This window comes from Apus apus, chromosome 9, assembly GCF_020740795.1.
Source record: "Apus apus isolate bApuApu2 chromosome 9, bApuApu2.pri.cur, whole genome shotgun sequence".
Lineage (NCBI taxonomy): Eukaryota > Metazoa > Chordata > Aves > Apodiformes > Apodidae > Apus > Apus apus.
In genome coordinates, this window is record NC_067290.1 from 20367822 (window position 1) to 20389833 (window position 22012).

Sequence of the window (22012 nt, forward strand, 5' to 3'; positions counted from 1 at the left end):
GCTGGAGCCAGTCAGGTTCCTTGTATTGATACAATGTGGTGTTTGAAAGGTGAAAGAAAAAAATTACATCTGGTTGTACTTAATGTATTGATGCTACATATATCACTCTACTAGACACTTCTTGCTCCTTCAGCTTCCAAGAAGACAGACCATCACTGTGCTGCAAGATTAATTTAGAGTATCCAGAAGCATTTTTGGAGCAGTGCTCTGTGCATCTGCTGTTCAAATGGTGCAAATTTTCTCGCCCATCCCTGCCTAGATACTTGTGGATTAGCACACCTTTGAGTTCAGGTGGCTGTAGAAGGACAGGCTGAATGTGAATGTTGAAAAAGTTCCCCAAGTCCAGCAAAGGGTGGGAGAGGACAGGTAAAAGAGGAGTATAACATGGATAATAAAAAAATACATATTTGAATGATCCTGACTGGCTCCCAAAATAGAGCTGCAGGGTGTCTGGTTGGAATAGAACAAGCCTTCTGTCAACTTTGCCCTTTCCTAGCAGCTGACTGCATACTATTTCTTTTTTTATGCCAAAAATCAGAAATTTAATATCATAGAGAGACATCTGGTGTCTCCCACTCCCTCTGCATTCCTTTATTTTAGTTGGCTCGACACAACAAAGAGCTGCAGAACATGCTGAAGCCGGGAGGTCAGATAGAGGGAGATGAGGCTCTGGAGTTTTACGCCAAACACACGGCACAGATTGAGGTACAAGGAGACTGGTGGCTGCTGGGAGGGGTGTGTGGGGGGATCTGCTGTGGAAAGAGCTGCTTGGAGGAGAAATTGTGGAGTTAAACACTGGTTATTTTATATTGTGATTGAACTGACTACCTGCATGTGGACCGTCATCTTTGACATGAGATTATAGATGAGGTTATTTTTTTTTAATTTTATCTTTTGACAGCCCTGAGGGGGGAGAGCTATTTCTGAGCTGTCATGTGTGGGCTTTAAGATGGAGCTGAGCAGAGCTCTGTTGGCAGGAGGAAGTGTAACTTCACTTCTGTTACATTTTGGCCGGTGCTGTTGCTGAAGCCGTGAAGTTAGTGATAGCTTTTGCCATTCTTCCTGTGTTAAAATGGCAGTTTGGCCTCCTGTGCAATCTGAGATGCTTTTGAAAAGTAAAACAAGCACAAATATGGAGAGCTCACAGAACTATCTAATAAGCAGGATAAATATAACTATTACTCCTCATACTTGCCTGTGTGAGGTGTGGCTAAAATTTGCTAGAATTCCTCAACTGGGTGACCAGATTGCTCCAAAATTCAGCACAGCTTTGGTGCAGAATTCACTGGGCCTCTGGGAAATCCCAGCTAAGAAATGATCAGTCTTGGAGCTCAAAGCAGGCCTGCTTTGAAAGGTAAATTAAAATGAAGTCTCTATCGAGCTGCTGTTCTACAGAAATGTGTCCAAGTTTCTACATACAGCTGGTTGCAAAGGGGCAGGGAAAAGAGCAGACAGAGGAAGAAATAAAAGTGTTTAATAACTAGGAAGGGCTCTGATAAGGCTGCTGTTCAGATTGTCAGGTCGGACCGTACCATGGAGCAAATCGTCTTCCCTGTGCCCAGTATCTGTGAGTTCCTCACGAAGGAGTCCAAGCTGCGGATATATTATACCACGGAGAGGGATGAACAAGGCAGCAAGATCAATGACTTCTTCCTGAAATCAGAAGACCTCTTTAATGAGATGAACTGGCAGAAGAAATTGCGAGGTAGGTTGCTGCTGCCCGTGTGGTTGTGTGGGGTGTGACCAGCCGAGCACTGAGGTCAGGTTTTTGGAGTCTGAGGCATCAACTCAGTAGCAGATGGTTCCCCAGTGTGGCAGCAGCCTTGGTAATTGTTTGAAAGAGTCTGCTCCTCTACATGATGGCAACGTGCTGTAATGAAGTCAGGCTTAATGCAGGAGCAATATGGACCAACTGGAGGGGGTCCAGGGGAGAGGAGTAAGAAGGATCACAGGTCGTCTTTTTTTAAGATCCAACAGGAAGGATCAAATTTTTTAAGCTTACGCTAAGTGAGAAGCATTTGGTGGCAGGGAGAAATGGTGAGGACACAGCTGAAGAGAGCAGTGGGCTGTTCCCCTTCCCTGCACTGGGCACACCAAGCAGACCCCTTGCATTGCAGGAGTAAGGCTGGATGATCAACACAGGCTCATGGCATCTCCAGCAATGGAGCTAAGAACAGATTGAACATGCATTTTCCAGTAATGGTACCAGTAGTTTGCCCTTCCTTTGGGCAAGAAATGCACTGGCAGACATGCCAACTAAGTCCCTTCTAGCCCTGTGATGCTAAAATATCTGAAGGCAAGTATTTCTAAGCACTGCTTTTCACTCCAAGGTTCCCACTGGCAGCTAGGAAAACTTTTGGAACTATCTTTTAATTGATGCAGTGCCAACTCTCCCCCCAGTAACCTTTCATTTGCTTAATATTATTTTTTTAAAAATAATTTATTTCTTGCTTTGCTAAAGAAGAAATGTTGCATGTGAGGCTCAGCTTCAGTGGGCAGCAATGGGTGGTCAGAATTTACCAACAGTAACCTTCTGAACCTTGAGAGATAAAGCAGTTACTTCCTGCTCAAGTCAACATCTGCCATGTGATACTGCTCTTGTTCCCCATGCTCAGCTCAAGCCCAGTTGTTGGTGCACAATCACAGGCAGGTCCAGACCCACTCAAGGTGTGAGCAGAGCTCAGTACAGCCCTGTGCTGCCTCAGTCCCACACCCTGCCCCAGTGCTGGGCCAGCCCCCCCAGTCCCAGGCCAACCCCCCCCAAGGTTTTCCCCCTGACAGAGACCTTGCTGGTACTTGGTCAGCATTGCGTATCACAGGAGAAAATCAGATGAGCAGGGACCTCCTGACCTTCCTCATTGTGCAAGTTATTTTTTATAGAATTGTGTCCCTTGCTGCCAGCTCTGCTGACTGCCTCTCACCCTTTTGCTCTGCACCTCCGAGAGGAGCCTGGGCTCTTTCCAGTTTGATTTTAGGATGTGTAAGCACAGTTCACACTACAGCTGATGATGTGTTGCACATTTGGTAACAGAAACTCAATATTTGCTTCTGATTATTGGGATGCATGTGTATACATATGTTAATGGATCTTTTATCAGAGAAAAAAATTGTAATTACATCATTTACAATTATCAAAGTCAAATGCAGATAAGACTGCCTGAGTCTTGGTCAGCTTTACTGAAATATTTTTGTGTGTATGAATACTAAATAGAGTGGAGTTGTTTCCACTGAACAATGGATTTGTACTTTTGATAGGCTAAAAATACCCACAAGGATGCTTCCTAAGATGCTGTTTATTCTAGCAAAGACTGAGAGGGGATCTTATTAATGTATATAAGTATCTGAGGAGTGGGTGTCAAGAAGGAGAGGCCAGTCTCTTTTCAGTCATGCTCTGTGATAGGATGAGGGGCAATGGATTCAAACTAGAGCACAGGAAGTTCCACCTCAACATGAGGAAAAACTTCTTTACTGTGAGGGTCACAGAGCCCTGGGACAGGCTGCCCAGAGAGGCTGTGGAGTCTCCCTCTCTGCAGACTTTCAAGACCCATATGATGTGTTTCTGAGTGACCTGCCCTAGATTCTGTGGTGGTCCTGCTCTGGCAGGGGGGTTGGACTCAATGATCTCTAGAGGTCCCTTCCAACCCCTAACATTCTGTGACTTCTAAGAACTCTACAAGAATGTGGAGCATTTGACATCCTAAACAAACTGGCAGCTTTGTCTTTGACAGCATTTCTATATTCTGTGAGATTTTGTTGCTTAAGTAAGTTTTTTAGTTACTTTAATTGTCTTTGATGCTACTCCAGGCAACCTGTGAAAACATCCATGATTAACAACAGACCACAAATTGGTCAAGATGAACCTGCAGAAGTGGAGAATATTTATTTTTTCTTTAAGGAACTGAAATCATTTAGTCTGTCTCCTAATTTTCAGGTCTTGATTGGCCTCTGGGTGATACTCCACATTTGTACAGTTGTTTCTTGCATCTTAAACCCAGGTTTGTGTTTTCCAGACATGACGGGTGAGCAGGTGCTCTGTGCTTTGCTCCTGTGGTACCACTTACAGGTTATTCAAACCTGAAAAGGACTTTCTAAAAAAGTCTTTTAAAGACCCATGTATTTCCTCCTTCAGCTCATGGTGCCAGCCCATAATCTGAGCACTGTAAGGCTTCAAAAGACTTAATTAAGACATCTGAATGAGCCTGCCAAACTGCCAAAACCAAGCAGCAGTGCTGCAAAGGGCAGATAGTCTGTGCCCATCCCCAAAGGAAGGTTCAAAGTAAAACCTGGAACTTGATAATGATGCTTCGTGTAATGATTTCACACAAATGAATTCAACCTGCTTACACATTCTTCCAGTTAAAATGAAATTGGGAGCAGGAATAATGTAGAAACCAGTGTATCCTATGTTCAGAACATTGCTACATGGCATTTCAGTGAGGCTTAACGTGCCTGGCTAATTAGGTGCAATGAAGCTTGAATTCTTGCAGTGAGGGGTACCTTTTTGTAGTCCTTTCCTTTGCATTCAGCTGTTCATTACATTTGCTTTTTAGTGCATTTCAACTCAGTATAATGAGGCATTGTGTAACTCTTTTAACCCAATTTTTTTGCTTAGGGTGCTAGAAGAGGTGATTTGCTGAAGAGAGGTGGTGGTTTCCATGAGGCTCAGAATTGCTGCATTCATTAATTTACTCTTCCTTTCAGCTCCAGACTTTGCATTTTCATCTCTTCCCTAAATTTCACTGTGAGCTTCTTTTCCTTTGCCCTCTGATATCTGTACATGTAACCTCCTTCCAACAGGGAAAAATGTTAGTTCTTTCCCTTCTTTGAGAGCATTTTTAATAGATTATTTATTTATTTATTTATTTGCCACTCTAGATTTCAGCAGTACACAATGTGCAGTACAGGAAGCCTGCAGGAGCTGAAATAAGGGAGATTTTGCCTCTATGCAGAGGGAATTACAGCAAGGCAGCTTCTTGGCTGTTCATATTCTGGTCCATGACCACTTCAGAAAGTGTCCTTTTGCTTTCTGTGCCTCTTGAGTCTAGCTACATAGATTATTAAAACTAGGAATCTTTTCATAAAAGTATTTATATGTAAGGTTAAGAATGTGAAGTGTGCAGCTGTGTAACTGTACACTCAGCTCTGTGTTTGTGTCCTTTGCCCACAGGGCAGAGGGAAGGGCAGTCCTGCTTCAGCTTGGGGCTTATTCAGGGGCTGGATCAGTCTGTTATCAGCTTGAAGTAAAGTTGTCTTCCCTGGCAGCTGGTCCTAAATGTTTCAGCTTTACTATTATGTCTCTGTGCTGCATTTTGTGTCCTGATTGTCCACCTTTACACTCTCTGGTTTGCTACAGCAGAAAAGAAGCTTGAAGGTGGGGAGCACCTGGTGTAAGTGAGCTACTGGCACCAGCAGCAGCCTAACTGGGAGGGATGGAGCTGAATCTCACCATGTGTTTTCTTCCTCTTAAGTTGTTCTTTGTCTGACTTTGAGTACAAGTATATTATTAAGGCAAACCTGAAGTCCTTAACCTCTGGCATTTCTGAACTTGTTCTCCTGCTGCTGCTAAATCAGTTTATGTTTGAAAATACTTTCCTTTTTAACATTAATCCTTTGCCTTAAAACACTGTCTGAGAACCTGGAAGTACCCCAAAGACAAAGAATCCTCAAATAAAGTTCAGAATTAGGCATGAATACTACTGCTGTTGATGCTGTGCTTTTGAGCAAACTGAAAATAAACTGAGTTTTGGTGGAGTTTAATTTTTTTAATAGAACTAGTATTTTTTAAATTGTCCATTAAAAATAATTATTTATTTCTCTTTTGCAGCTCAGCCTTTCCTGTACTGGTGTGCTCGCAACATGTCCTTCTGGAGCAGTATCTCCTTTAACCTGGCTGTGCTTATGAACCTGCTGGTGGCATTTTTCTACCCATTCAAAGGAATTCGAGGAGGTACTGATATTTAGTATACAAAAATATGTGAACAAATAAGGTATAATGATTCAAATTCTGTCCCCCCATTTGTGTCTCTGCATCCCTGTTTACTTCAGTGGGGATGGTAGAACAGGAATTGGCCTTTATTTAATTGCTTTGATTTAAACTGCTGTTCCAACTGTTTTCTTGAGGCATTTGTAAGGAAAATGTAGAGCCATACTTTTTCCTAAGGGAAAAAATTATCAAAGACAGACATCCACCTTTAATTACCTGACTGTTCTACTTTGTTTTAAAGTTCTGTAATTAAGTATTGAACTAAAAATATGAGAAATGTTAATTTGTTGTTTTCCTTGAGCTTGCATTTTATTAATGCTGTTTGCCATAAAACTTTTGTGGTTACACAGTGCTTCAGGAGGCCTCAGAGCACTGGGGTTGGGGGCTGAGATTACCCTGCGTGGGCAGGAGAGGTGTATGGGAATGAAGGGACCTGCCTCCTGCCATTAGACATCAATGAAGGATGCAGGAAAAGAGCCCATCCCTGTTGCTCCCTCTCCCAGGAGTCCCTCACCCCTGCCAGCACTTGGAGTGAGGAGGAGTGTGCCAGCCACGTCCCTCTGCAGGCAGCAGCTGGGCTCACTGTCACTCCTGGCATCAAGTGGGGGTTAACATGAGTGGTTCATGCTGGATTGCACAATCTTGCTGGAACAGGTCTCCTGGAAGTCATTTTTTGAACCCAACAGTGGATTTGTGTGACAGTGATGATTCTTAGAGCTAATTCAGTAAACACTCCCGCTGGAGTCCTGAGGAGATTCAGCTGCTCTGCCTTTGATCCAGCCTCTCTCCCAAGGGATGCACCCCAGGGCAGGTCAAGGGGTGGATTCGTGTCAGCAAGAATCTGCAAATCTAGAGAAATATTCTGTCAATGCCTCTGTCCTGTCGATTGCTTGCAAGGCTGGTGTGGAGGCAATGGGGGGTTTTCCACATCAGTGTCAGCTGCAGTAAATTAGGAGCCTAGCAGTAAAACCTCCTCCTGGAGAGGCTGATTCCTATTCAAGCCTTCATTCCCCTTTCTTTGAGATTCATGATGCAACAGGGCCAGTGAGATGCTTATCTTTTCCTTTTAAACTGCCCTTTCTCAGCCCATTGCTACCTCCAGAACCCCAGGGCACAGCAGTAACCCGCAATCACCAGCTGAGCTCTGTGTGTGCAGCAAAAGCTGCTTCACCCTTTCTGCAGCTCACCAGTTGTTTTAGATTGAGGAGAACCATGGGTTTGTCCGAGTGGTTGGATGGCAGCTTGTGGTTACAGTGGGCATGGAAAACTTGTGTTTAGGGCCTGATGAAGCCTGTGAGAAGGTACAGGATATTTTAGACCAAAATCCAGGGAAGAAAGGCAGTTACCTTCTGCAACATCAGGCTGTGGGTTTGGCTGCTGGACCCCTCTGCATGTGGCACCAGACCATGGGCCTACCTGGATCCTGTTCTGGCCAGCAGTTGGTTGAAAGGTTTTAACACCAAGAGCAACTTTGTCTCTAGTTTCAAAGACCACAAATTAAAATGTAGAAGTCTATTTATAGCTGCTAGGAAAGCTGGCAATTAAACGAGTTTGTTGAGATTGCAAGTTGCAAGACGGTGAAGGCGTGGGGGAATCATTTGGCATTTTGAAGATGCCCTACCCTGCATATTTGAAATACTTTATCAGGTAACATTTTGATAAAATCTCTTCCTTTGCTAGTTACAATCAAACAACAAAAATAAATACATGTGTATGTTACATACAGTTTTAAAAAATACACCTTTTCGAAACAGACCATTTGGGGGAAGTTGTCAGTGTCTTGAATTGCTCAGACACAGTGAACTGAGCAGCTGATGAGCATCTGACTGTAGCAGAAGCTATAAAACTTCTGACTTGAGGAGCAGAAACAAAGCTGGATGTCTGGAATTTGGTATAGCAATGCTGAGAATTCCAGAGACCGGGACCTTCTCCCAAGTCCACACTCCTCCTGCCAGCAGTCGTGGAACGGTCTCCGTGTGCCTGCAGCAAGCACCTTGTCGTTAGGTTGGGTGCAGGCAGTTGATGTGCAGTGACTGCTGGCTTGAGGAGCCTCCTTTGCCAAGGGCAAGGACACTGCTCCCAGCCTCCCTCCATCCCTGGGAAGCAGCAAGGAGCTTATGTCCTGAGCCCACTCCTCCTGTGTCCCAAGGAGGTCCTTGTCTGCCAGGGCACTGCGCTCCTCATGCCGGCGGCTGTCTGTGCTGCTGGGCCTCTCCACCGTGGGTGTCACAGGCAGGAGGACTCCATTAACTCCAGGTATTGTTTCAGGCCTGCTGGGAACTGCTGAAACTTGTGAAAGCAAAGAGATTCGCGTCCTATGGATGGCTTAGTAACAGCTGAGGTGTTCAGGTGCAGGCAGGATCCTGCGGGATCTGCCTCTTGTGGAATTCCCAAGTCATTCCTTGACGAGCTTCTGCAGATTTTGTTCTCCCTCCCTGCTCTGTGCTGCTTATCCATCCCATTTTGGTGACCCTGCTCAGAGCTCTGCACCTTTTTGCAGTCTGACAGCTCAAGGAGCAGTGGCTGTGTTGCTCTGGAATCCCAAATTCCCTTCAGACAGTGGAAACATCTGTTCAACTTTAGGCTTATTAAGTTTTAATTTCCATCTATCCTCTGCTGTCTTTATTAATCTACAGTGATTTGGAACAAAATTAAATGGCTTCTCATGGTAGTCAGATGAGAGTAATATTTCCTAAACCTTCTAAATTTGGGCAGGGGGAAGAAAAAGCCCTCAGTGAATATCTTGCCAATGAGTCCTCTGAGTATGTACTGGCAAAAGAGCTGCTGAGTGATATGAAGTCTGGGGGATCTTGCCTTTTTGTCTGTTGAGGAACCAGTTGCTTGAAGAAAAACTTTTTTTTTTTAAATGTCAGTTTTAAGGAAGAGATGTCTTTTATATTCGACATAAACCCAGGGTAAATAGTATTTTTGGCTGAGTATTTTTTATGGCTCTTTCAGAGAAGTGTATTTTTGGCAACACAGGCTTGATGTTATGTAAGCAGACAGTCTCATGGGGCAGCCTAAATAGAACCAGAAATAGCAAGAGATGACAAAAACTGGTATGAGGCTTTTGACCAAAAGCATAATAGGAGAATCTGCTGTGAATCTGGACCTGGAGGAGTGTGTTGTCTGTCTTCACCTACCCATTCAGTGCCACGTTACTACAGACCCGCGTGAGCAAAATGCCTCTCCTCAGTGTTCGAAGTGTATAAGCAATGAACACCAAAATGAAGACTCCTATAATACTGGCACTTATCATTTACACAATGCTTTAATAACAAGTTTGTAATTAAAATCTGCTGAAGGCATAGAGCTCAGACCTTCCTCTTTCCGCTTCAAAATGGTTTCAAAATGACATGAGGCTTAACGATGCTCCACTGAAGATAAGATGAAATGGCATTTGTTTGGTTATTTTGGTTGGTTTGGCTATGCAAAGTAGTGAAATGGGGATTGATTTTTTTCTTCTTCACCCCAGGAACCCTGGAGCCCCACTTGTCTGGCTTGCTGTGGACAGCTATGCTGATATCCCTGGCCATCGTTATCGCTCTGCCGAAGCCCCACGGCATCCGAGCCTTAATCGCCTCTACGATATTACGCCTCATATTTTCAGTTGGTTTGCAACCTACTTTATTTCTTCTGGGTGCATTCAATGTAAGTATCGAGTGGGCTTTTTTGAAGTTCTCTTGCATCTTATGTAAGGGTTTCTTACCTGCTCATGAAGATGTTGGGGAAAAAATAGCTTGGGACATTGTGGTGGAACTGGTGGGAGGACTAATTCCTGCTTTGGACTGTTTCTAGCAGAACTGCTTTGCTGTTCATTTAGTCCTGATTCCCCAGGCTGGAGACATCTAAGATTTCACTCGGTTTTGCCACAGTCTAGAAGCAGCTCCCACCCTAGCCAGAAACGCAAAGAAGTCTCTGTGACCCTAAAGTAGACAGTTATTTGCTCAAACCTGTCTCCTCTTCAGTGACTAAGCTACGGGATTTTGGGGGTTGTGTAAGATTCACTAAACAATGCATTTCCCAAATGCCTGTCTGCAGTCTACCTGCCAGCCAAAAGCTGACACTAAGCAGTTTTGCTGCAGTAATGTGTGGCCTGAGCATGCAGCCTGAGCTACCAGAGAACTTCCTTAACACTCAAGCCCGGATACTTGTGGTCTCTTGTGGCAAGTAAGCCAGAGGGTTCTTCTGACTGAGTCAGCAGGTGCTCTGCAAAGATGTGTCTTCAGGTCTTTGCCTTTCTTACAGAGTGCCCAGCTTTCAAGTGCACCTTTTAATAGCACTCCTTGTCTTCCAAATCCATAAGGGTGCCATGTCCTGCAGAGTCAGAGTTGCATGGGGAGGGTGGTGGGGATTGTTATGGGAAATGGCAGGGTTTAGCAGGTTCCAGGTAAGTTGAAGGCAGCTTCTCTCTGGTGCTGATGGCTGGTGCTACACAGGAGGATTATTGGGTGAGTGACTGGCTGAGGGATCTGGACCACTTGGTGATCAGCAAGCAGTAACAGGGTGTTTCAGAAACATACAGGTTGCTGTAGGCTTGAGAGGGAGTTGCAGAAAGTGCCATCCTTAGACAGGGTCTTTCTAGGAAGGTTTACCACTCACATCAGGGAGTGTTTTCACTTTCTTCTTGAAATCTTAGTCTTGCTGCCCTTTGACCACAAGCTGGAGTCAGTGCCCACATTTCATCAGAGACAGCAGTGTTCCTTGTGGCTCTCTGGGCAGAAAACAACAGAAACAGGTTTTGACTGACGTGTAAAATGAGGTGGTGTAGCAGACAGTTCAGCATGGTTGTTGATACCATCATGGAGACGAGTTATCTCCAGATTTGCAAAATTACCTCTTTTTTCCTGAAAGCCACATGTTGTAACAAATTTATGGTTACTCTTTCCTTAGGTTTGTAATAAAATAATTTTCCTGATGAGTTTTGTGGGTAACTGTGGAACCTTCACAAGAGGATACAAGGCGATGATCATGGATGTAGAGTTTCTTTATCACCTGCTGTACCTTCTGATTTGTGCTCTGGGGCTCTTCGTACATGAGTTCTTTTATAGTTTGTTGGTAGGTATTGACTTTGTCCTCAGAAGGTTCTGTCTATGTGTTTGCAAAGTCCTAGCTCAGGCATCTCTAGATGTCTCATTCACCACTCGCTTTCTGTTTTGCTATTGGGCAGCTGTTGTACAGGCACTCCTTTGAGATCTGCATGTGTTCAAAGTTAAATTTAGTTAAAATTGCTCATTACAGTAAATGTGAAGGTTTTTAGCACTGCTCTCTGTGTTGTTACTCCTCTCAACTTCTGCGGTGCAGGTTTTCTAGGTATGTATTGACTGTGACTGACTTCTGAGATAATAAAACCATTTAGGCTGTTGTGAAACCAAGTAATATCAATACCTGGTGAAAGTTAAAGCCTTCTTAAAGTCATGTAAGCTCTTACATGAGGGGGGAAAAAAAGAATTGAAAATGTAGCCATAGAAGTGTTAGCTGAACTTTTTCTCACTTGTACGAGGAAGAGACACAGTCTTTCAGAGGGTTTGCTCTGCCATTGTTGGTAGCTATAGCACAGTGTCCATGATTTTGAACAGCTGGTTAACTTTGGAGTCACCTTAGCTGTAGCCAGACTCCAGGCCTCACACGACTGACACAGGTGCCTGGCATACAGATTTTTTTCTGTTTAGGGTGCACAGCACAGGACTTAGAAGAATAAGCACTGGAGATCTAATGCTGGTGGAGAAAATGTGTCACTCCTAAAGCAAACCTTAAATCCCATTCATAACAATATTTTTGGCCCTTTGTTTGATTCTTGGTACATCCTCTGGTAACTGAATTGGTTATTTTCTGTGTTCATGAAGGTCCAATTTATCAAATACCTGTTCTCTCCTCAACCAGCATAGCCAGCAACCTGGCTGGGCTGGTGAGTTCTCACAGACTCAGAGGAGTGAAAAACGAAGGAAACAACTGTACAGAAATCTCAACAAAGAATTTGGGCAAAAATATTGCTCATTGAATTACACACTCAAGCTGAGACTTGCAGGAAATAGCTGACTGCATTTTGAAATGAACCATTTTGAGACTGTGATGGGGCAGATGATACTATTAAAAAGACAGAAGAGGTTGTGTTAGCAGCTTGATGTTTAAAGCAGCTGAGCAAGAGCCCTGCCCTCACACCAGCTGGGGACAGCTCCCCAGGCTGCTGCTCAGGACTGGGGTCTGGGTAGTGCAGGTGAAGAGGAGGGTACAGCTGCCTCCTTCTTCACCCTCCCAAGTGCATGGCACAGAACTGATACAGTGGGACTGAGGGACCCCAGCTCCCTCACCTCCTGCTGTCTTGATCTTTGCTAATAAGTTAAATTTTTGATAACTCTAAAAAGGAAAGGGAAAAAAAAAATGTTTTAAGTGCTCTTTAAAACATCAGGTTGGTTTTGTTAATGTGCTGCCCCATGTTATCATAGAATCAACAACTGGTTTGGGCTGGAAGGGACTTTTAAAATCTCCCAGTCCCCTGCCATAGGCAGGGACACCTCCCACCAGCCCAGGCTGCTCCAAGCCCCATCCAACCTGCCCTTCAACACTGCCAGGGATGGGGCAGCCACAGCTTCCCTGGGCCAGGGTCTTACCACCCTTACAGCACAGAACTTCTTCCTCATGTCTAAAACTTCTTCCTAATGTTATGCCAGCAGTGATGTTGGTGGTACATGTGAGAAACAGCCTTTGCTTTTGTTTGTTGTCCCCAGCTCTTTGACTTGGTGTACCGAGAAGAGACCCTGCTGAATGTCATCAAGAGCGTCACTCGCAATGGACGGTCCATCATCCTGACTGCTGTGCTTGCTCTCATCTTGGTCTACCTGTTCTCCATCGTGGGGTACCTCTTCTTCAAAGATGACTTCATCCTGGAAGTAGACAAGCTCCCTAATGAAACTTTACTGCCAGGTTGGTTCTGGTGACTTGTTTTGATGGTTTGTGTTGAAGAAAGTAATGGGCTTTTGTTCCCCAGGCTGTGCTGAGTGCCTTCCACCTTTTGCAAGCCCCACCAATTAACTTGCCGGTTTGATAATTCCTTTCTTACAAAGGACACCATTTAAATAGAAAATAAAATATAAGAAACCCCAGATTGATTGGGACAAACAGATACCCCAGTATTTTTACAAAATGCTACAATCTGCTGCAGCATCAAGAGGGATGGGAAGGAGGAACCCCTGGAGATGGCACCTAGGCTCTTCTGCGCATGGTTGAGATTTCTCTCAACCTTGCTGTTTGCTAAAACAGCTGAGGTTATCTAATTCAGCTACACCTACTCCCTCCCCCAGTCTAATTTCAAGCAGACTCTAGGTAGGCCATAGTGGAGAAGCTCTGCACTGGGAGAGTGCAGTTCTGCTTTGGTCTGCCAGATGCTGAAAGGCACCTTGAAAATTCACTGTGCACTATAACATGGGCTTTTTGGAACATTTTGAATTACTCTCTCAACTTGGGAGCTGATGCAAAATAAATGCACAACTTTGGTCTTTAATTCACACAAATAAGAGTTTTGTGTTTGAGTTTAAAATAATTGAATGTGTAAATCAGTAAGTACCGTGCCCTTCTGAACTCTAGGCTAATACACCATTCTAAATCCAGCTAGTAATTGCACACTGAATATGATGGGATACCTTAATATCTGAGAAGTAATCTTGCAAGACATACAAAATGTTAAAACTACCCATTTGATTCATCACCTTCTGTTTTTAGATCGCACAGAAGCAGGTGAAACCATGACTGGAGAGTTTCTCTCTTCAGATGTATGCAAAGCAGGTAGCAGTGAAAACTGTTCTTCAATCATCCCTTCAGACCGTAAGTACCTGCAGCCCAGTTCGTAACTCACACCCTGACTTCTCACACTTTTACTAGTTAAGCACCTTAAATTAAAAAAAGTCTTTATTTTTAAATTCCATGTAATAGACTGAGGAACAAAGCTACTCTTAGAGTGTCTAACCTGAGAAGCATTGAGGCCAGCAGCATAAATTCCTTTTGTTACATGAAGTAACAATTAAACTAGAGAAGCTTAGGACTAGACCATACTTTGATTAAATCCTGTCATGTTCTTTAATTTTCTAACTTACCAATTTGAGAAGGAAGTGATGCAGTTTACCTCTTTGCAAAGTTTATTATTTTAAAACATTAGCCTATTAAATGTGCTCTCAGAGGATAATACCCTGTGAAATACGGAGCAGAACATCGTTTATTGTGAACATTATTTTATCTAGCTAACTAGGGAAACTGTTTTTAATAACTTGGCAGGAAGTACTCAATAGATTAAGTAGGCAGGGTAGGTTTGAGGGGTTCTGAGATCAAGAAAGGGTATGCAAATTACTACTTGTAGCATAATCACCAACCTCAGATTGAGTATTGAAATATTTCAGTTTTATTTTCTAGAAAATGTAATTTACTTCTTGGAGATTGATTCTGGCTGTGAGAGCCAGACAGAACATCACTATTTCTCATCAAAGTGAAGCTCTTGCATGGTCAAATGTCTCAAAGGTCAATAATGGTCACAAGAGGAGGTGGCTCTGTTTTGCTCAAGTGTCCTCTTTGATAAACCAGGATTCAACACTGATACAAGAATAGCTGCTTTATTCAGCTCTAGGAGGGGCATGCTGTCTTGTCTTCATACACTTTGGCTGCATAAAGAAAAACTCCAGAGATGTTTTTATATCTTAAATAACCTGATATTGGGGTCCTGTGTGGTCAGGGATACTAATGACACCCAAATCTTTGGCCATTTCTCTGCCATCTTGGGCTCTAGCTGGTTCTGGATTGCACGGGGCCTTTCTAAAGTGTCTGTAGGAAGGTGGGGTCCACTCCTGAGCCTGTTTGTGATGAAATGAAAGTCATGAGACTCCTAATGGGTACTAGGAGAGTATATGAGATTAGGTAATTAATTCTAGCAGTTCTGCAACTGAAACAGTGAAGTTGGAGGCTTCAGCCAAATGAAGAGAGGGTCAAAAAAAGCGTGTTGCTTTTTTAGCAAAATGCTGTTTCCACAAGCAGTGATATTTTAGCCATTTGAAAAATACAAGTCGAAGTTGCCATTTTGAGTGCAGCCCAAAGGCTGTGCAATCTGTCAGGCACCAAGGGAGAGTGTACGAGGCAACACTTTGTCCTCTGAGCTGTCAAAAAGCTATGATTCTGTATAAACAGGCATCTGGTGATCTGAGCTGTGCATGCTGACAGAAATGGAAAGAGATATTTAACCAAGTCAAAGACAGCAGTTGGAGCACAAAAGAAAGCTCTGCTGGTGGGGAGAGGAGGGCAGGCTGGAGCCAGGACACAGCCCTGCTCCCATGGTCAGCTCCTTGCAAGAGCTAACAGGGGTTTGCAATGCTGGATGTGGAAACCTGGCAGGTTTTCCATAACCAGCAAAGGATGGAGAGAATTATTTTAAACTGGTCTTCTTGCCTTTGAAACGTGTCTTTGCTTGCTATGTTAACAGAACTGATTGCTGAAGAAATGGAGGAAGAGAATAAAGAGCATACGTGTGAGACGTTACTGATGTGCATTGTTACTGTACTGAGTCACGGGCTCAGGAGTGGGGGTGGAGTAGGTGATGTACTCAGGAAACCATCCAAAGAGGTAAATGATCACTGAATGGGGGTGGAAGGGTGATAACCATGTAGGGCTGGGGAGCTGGTTCTGCTGGAGAAGATGTGTATACACTCCCATTAGACAGATGTAGGGTGCATCGCGACTAGAAGGGACCAGGCTTTCTCTCTGTCTAACACAGTTAAATCTCTGTAGTATCAGATTAAACAGCAGATAGTTCAAACAAGCTCCTGCCAACCTTTTTTTTTAGGGCTTTTTTAGCTTGAGGGCTGTCCAGAATGGAGCCCGCAGGAACAGAAATGGTGTAGCCAACAGTCTGGGCTTTAGGAGTTCAGAATCTGAAGAAATAAGTACAAGTGAGTGCAAGGTAATGTGAGGTAGCAGAATGCAAATGCTGTGGTAGCTGATATTGTGCTAGTGGCATGAGTTTCCATGGGCAGCATCCCTAGGAAATGTAAGATGTGAAAAACTTATGGGAGTGTATGTCTGGCAACGTCTGAGAGGACAGGGACCAGGATGGGTTGGAGCTGTGGCTGTGGGAAGGAAGGATGTTGTTTGGAGCCATTGTCAGAGAGCCAGGACCAGTCAAAGCAGCAGGAGTTGCTCATAATGTCTGAAGCTGCCCATACAGCTGCTTCTCTAGGTCCTTGTGCCCATTTGATGCACAAGCTGTCCCTCTGGTCATTCCCCCAAACCACATCACAGGGCAAAGGAGCAGTCTTGGTCAGAGTGAATGCTCTTCTGTATTGCCTGCAATTCCAAAGTGTTTTCAAATATTTAATCTTATTTTCAGTTTCTAATGGCTTAATAAAAGTTGGGCACCCAGCTGGTAGGTTAATTCTGAAAATGGGATTTAGGTGTTTGGGTACTTGGGTATTCATAAAATGAAATGAATAATGAGAAGTCCAACTTAACGTCTCCATCCATGGTTGTTGGCATAAATGAAACTAATATTGTTAAATGCCAGTGAAAGACTATTGTCAACACTGATACTGTATTGATATATAAGCAGATTAATATAAGGATGGGATATGGATGGGCTTGCAAGGTGGGGGTGAGGAGAGAACAAATTTTAGTGTGTGAGAGAGGAGAGGACAGCAAGCAGAAAGAGCTACTCTAGAAATGGCATCCTGGTAGCCGATGTCATCTTGCATTTTAGTTTCACTTGATGCTTTGATCTGTAGGTTATAATTGGAGACCATTAGACATGGAGACTCTAAAGGGAGGGGCTGTGGGACAGCACACTCTGCTGAACTGGGAAAGGCATGGTAGGGGGTAGCTATGTATCTATTTGTGTTGTTAATTATTCAAATATGTATCTTGCAGGAACCTCTCTTTGCTGCTCGAGTGATATACGATCTGTTGTTCTTCTTCATGGTCATCATTATTGTCCTTAACCTGATTTTTGGTGTGATCATTGACACTTTTGCTGACTTAAGGAGTGAAAAACAGAAGAAAGAAGAAATCTTAAAAACAACTTGCTTTATTTGTGGTAAGTGTAGAAACACACTTCAGAACAAGGGGTTGCTGTGTCAAAGTGAGAGGTAGCTGCAAAGTAGCAGGAAATGGGAGTCTTGAAATACTGGCTGTTCCTACCTCACATTCCTCAACTGGCTGATGTTCTGGGCACCACGTGCAGAGGAGCTTGGTAGCGGGACAACATGGGAATGTATGATCACTATTCCTTTTTTTTCCTAAAATCCTGAGTTTTTGTTGTTCCTCCTGTGCTTCAAAGAATAGTTCCTATTTTATAAAGAGCAATGTTGTGCAAGGGTGCAGAGTTCTGAGTAGCACCTGTGGAAGGAGATGGGGAATTAAGCAGTGGATGAGGTTCAGTGACATGGTTGTGCAGAAGCTGTGTGACGCAGACATGCAGAAGTGACCTGTGTGTTTGTTGCAAAGCAGCTGTTCCTTTTTGGTACCATTTTACCTGAAAGTAGGAGATGCATGATGACATGCAACACACTGCATGTGAGGCAGCTGCCTTTCTTCACCAAAGTTTTCTGCTGCGTGTGAGCAGAACTGGTCTTGCCTGCCTTCCTCTTCCCACTGCTTTGTGGGCATTCAGTGTTCACTGAAGAATGATTGTGACTGTGAAGAAATGAGTTTTGTTATTAGAGCTCATTTTCTTAGTACCAGTTTGTAAACACTAAGGGTTGTGTGTGTGTCACTCTTGTAGGTTTGGAAAGAGATAAGTTTGATAACAAGACGGTCACCTTTGAAGAGCATATTAAAGAAGAGCACAATATGTGGCATTATTTGTGCTTCATTGTGTTAGTGAAAGTGAAAGATTCAACAGAATATACAGGACCAGAAAGTTACGTGGCAGAAATGATCAAGGTGAGTTTGGAGTTCTGCTTTTTTTTCTTTTTTTTTCTAGATTAGACCAAAACAGTGTTCTGTATTATATTGATTTTGGAAGCAAAAACTTAGAGTAAGACTTTTTCTACACTTAATCCAATGCCTTTCCTTTTAGAAGCATCTTCTAAATAATGCACTGAAGATGTACTTGGCAGGAGAACTGGATAAAAGATGAGTTGATGGCAGCACATAGCAGGGTGCTGCACATGGCTGGTGCAGGCAGGGGCACCCGTGGGAGCTGCCGTGGGCTGCAGCTCCATGGTCACCCCGTGCTGTGTGACTGTCCCTGCAGCTTCCCAGCCCCTGACCCCCCCAAGGATGTGCCAAAGCAGGGGGTGGGAAGCAATGCCAGCAAGGGAGCCTCTGTGGGTGAAGAGAAGCTATTCTGTTTTGAAAACGTGTTTAAGAGAGAATATTTTCAAGCTGGTGGAAGTGTCTGAAGGATAACAAACAAGTCACAACCTGCCCTGGTGTAAATATCTTAAACTGACTTGTAGGATTTATTGTCATATGATTGTAGCTTATTATTACTGTAAAACACTAAAATTAATATCTACTCAATTGTAAGGGCTTTTAATGAGAGAATTAAAAGCCTCCTCTCTGCCAAACTGCCGGTTCAGCGTTCCTGGAATTAGATCCTAAACCCCCATTACTAATTTGTGTGTCTTCTGGCTGGTTAGCAAAAGCTATTTGATTTATAGCATTTCAATTAATTATTTCTTTACTTGCCTGCAGACAAACAACTAGCAGAATGCTTTTCTTATTTTTCTGTAGCTTTTTTCTGCCAAGGTACAACCTGCCTTTAAGAGGGCAATTTGTCGTGGCCCAGCCAGCCTGCAAATCCCACCAAGGTCCCTTAGGGGTTAAACGTGTTACTTTGGGGTCACTAAAGTGTGTGTCCTAGTTCTGGATTTCTGGCTCTGTAATGAGGGCTTAAAGAAATCTTGTGAGCAGTCACCTGATGGAGGGATTAGCACAGTGAGATAACGAAGTACATCACTGCTGCTTTCTAGTCTGGCTGATTATATTGCTGCCTTTATTTGTCCCACTGCAGCACGCATGGCTTCAGGGGGAAGCACTGTGCTCTGTAAAATGCTTCTGCTTGTAAAAGACAATTTCGTGTTCTGTTAAAGCTAGGTGGTTTTTCTAGAAGTTCCAGTTAACAATTTATTTACAAATGTATTCTTTCAGATTAACAATTCAAATCGGGTAAGAACCAAAACCCAGTCACTGAAAGTTTGCAATAAAAGCAAAAACTGGAGAACTTGTATCAGAATTCCCATTCACAGAAGTGTCAACAAAGGCTAATTACTATGAATGAGAATATGCATAAATTATGCATAGACCAAAATGTAATTTTATATAACTTTATGCTCTAGGTTGAGGTTTGGAGTATGTCTTGTAGCTGGTGGGTTTTTTTGCAGCTCATGAGCCAGTTTTAAATGGAGAACTAGCAGCAGGGTCCCAGTGTGATGCTGTGGAAAGCGTGGTGGAACCCTGGGAGCTGTGGAGTAGGAAGTCAGTTTGCTTTGCACATCAGGGATCTGCCAGGTCTGGAGCAGCTGGGGCTGCTGCTGCCCTGAGACCGTAGCTCTTGGCAGCATTTTCCAGCTGACATATTCCTTGGGACTGACCTGGCAAAGCTTCCTCTGAAACTCAGAAGCAGTTTCTTTCTGTTGTCCTTTAACATTAAAAGCAGTATTTTCTACCCTAGAAAATGTGAGCGTAAGACATGATGCACATATTTCTCTACCAGAGCTCTTGAAATACTTCTGAAAGAGTCAGAAATCCTTTCTTCTGCCTAAGGCCTACCCAGGAGTAACCTGGGGCATGGTTCACCTTTCACTGAAGCCTTCTGTCTTATCCCCTGAATCTAGAAGGGCAGGCAGAAGGAAAGCCTTAAATACATCAGTGCTTCCAAAGACTGAGGTTCACCAGTTAGAGGGGATGGTTTCTTTTGTATTTTTGCAGAGGGCAAATGGGAACCTGGGGGTTCCTTAATGTCCACAGCCACCAGAGTCTCCTGGGAAGCCTTCTTATGGCATGGTGAGATTTCAAAGGGATTTTCTCCCCACGTTTCTAGACTGAAGGTGGCACTCTAACATCTTTCATAATGGCACAGCTGGGGCATGTCTTTTCCATGGGCTGTTAGGCAGTGCCATCGTTGAAGTGCAATTTATACCCAGTTTTAGTAGGTGAGGGTAGGAAGCACAATGTGCTCCCAGTCACCCTGTGCTGACAGCAGACACCTCAACCACACTTCACCTTTGCTCTGACTCCCAACAAAATATCTTTAGAAAACTCCTGCACTTCTGCCTTTTGGCAACAGGTTTTTTTGTTGTTGTTGTTGTTTTTTAAAAAAAAAGTCTCTGCCATTTAGTATTTGTGGGTTGTTCCAACACCACAGAACATAAAAAACACCACCCTAAAAAAAAAACACCCAAAAAACGAATTTAGGACACTAAAATTATATTCACCATCAGTTTGTGAGTTGCATCCAGTGCTGCTCGTACAGTGCTCTCAAGATATTTTAGGCACTGTGGTATCAAAAGAATCCTGGACAATTTCACTTATACCAGTTAGTGAATATTCAGAAGCTTTAAGAATGATCTTGAATTTTGATGTTTTCTTGTCTAAACATAATCTGTTGTAGAAAGGCAATTTTGAGGCTATCCACTGCACTAGAGATTGCAGAGCTGAATCCTGCCCAAAGAACTCTTGTAGCCAGCATAAAAAAAAAGAGACTGTAGCCTTGAAAAACAATTAACTACAATTCTTTAGTGAATTTTGTATTTCTTCAGTGATAGAAGCTCATTAATTAAAAGGCAGTGTGCAGAAAGAACTCAAAGGAGTTAAACTTGGAAACAGCTTAAGGTTTAGAGTATTTTGAACATAAGCTTGATCAAATTTAAAAAAAAATAGTACTGATTTGTACCTACACCTTTCATAATGTTTTTTCTGATACAAGTACGGGTTTTTTGGTGCTTGTGGTGTCTGATAATTTTTGTTGAAGTTCCCTGTGTTTGTGGAGCCCTACGCTCCTCTTGAAGTCTGGACTTTAGGTAGGAGGCCTGAAATTCACTGCCAGCTTTTCCCCCTGTAAACAGGGATAATATTCACTTTCTTCAGTAAGGTGAGCCTGTGCCTGCTGTGATATACGATGGAAAACTTGGGATATCTTAAGAATCTTGGCTGGGAATTGCTAGAGCCATGCAAGGGGGTAGATGCCTTGCTGGTTCTGTTTGATGTAGAGCTGAGCTTGGGTATACGCCCGAGCTGTGGTGGTGAATCATCTCCTGTCCTGCAGTCCTTACCTGCACTGGGGAGGTTGATAACCTCCTGGATTCCAGGAGCTGGCAAACAGAAGCTTGGCATGAAGCAGCTCACCTTTCAACATGCATTCTGGAGCCACCTCCTAAGATTTGTTTAATAGCACAGACAGTGCTGTGGAATGTGAGAAAACCTCGAGTGGTAATAGAGATGGGCTTTAATTCCTGGTGTTTATAAAGCCCTCCCAATGACCTGACATCTGTTCATCTGGCTAAATCACTGCAGATGTGCACTTCAGACAGCCAGGCTTCAGGATGGATCAATGCTTTTTGAAAAGTGATTATGTGGAAGGAATGCTAATGGTGGAGCTGGTAGCCTGGTGCCTCCTGCATTTCCCAGGAACAAAGGCACAAGGCTCAGCTGCTGGGTGGCTTTGTAGTCACCACGAAGATCAGGTGATGTCTGAATAATACCAAGTGTGTAGGAGGTGGGGGGATCCACTTATCGTGTTGGCCAGACATTGACATCCCCACCCAAATGACTAATGTGAACTCGGTGCAACTCCCTACAGATTAGTTCATTTAAATGTCTTATCTACCCATCCTGTCTTGAGAATATCTTAAGTTTGCTGCATTTCCCTGCAGTTACTGTGGCAGCCTGGGCAGCAGCAGCCCCAGCAGTAACAGCTGTCACCGGAGTCTTGGCAAAGGCCTGCTACAAACAGCTGTTTGCAGGCATTTGTAATATGCAAAAAATTCTTACTCTGGAGCTTGATACAGAGAAAACCACAGATACACTCTGGTTTTCTGTGCAGTCACAAGGTGTTGT

The 22012-nt window shown here is 43.6% G+C and overlaps 1 protein-coding gene across 1 annotated transcript in view; it reads left to right on the forward strand.

Annotated features, from left to right (window-relative positions):
• ITPR1 (inositol 1,4,5-trisphosphate receptor type 1) overlaps window positions 1-22012 on the forward strand; it is a 165916-nt gene that overhangs the window by 130741 nt on the left and 13163 nt on the right. The window contains exons 50-59 of the mRNA XM_051627327.1: window positions 601-705; window positions 1513-1705; window positions 5825-5947; window positions 9459-9634; window positions 10877-11041; window positions 12712-12907; window positions 13703-13804; window positions 15444-15583; window positions 16880-17045; window positions 17733-17893. Of these exons, the coding sequence (XP_051483287.1) occupies window positions 601-705; window positions 1513-1705; window positions 5825-5947; window positions 9459-9634; window positions 10877-11041; window positions 12712-12907; window positions 13703-13804; window positions 15444-15583; window positions 16880-17045; window positions 17733-17893 (1527 nt within the window). The remainder of the gene's footprint in view (window positions 1-600; window positions 706-1512; window positions 1706-5824; window positions 5948-9458; window positions 9635-10876; window positions 11042-12711; window positions 12908-13702; window positions 13805-15443; window positions 15584-16879; window positions 17046-17732; window positions 17894-22012) is intronic.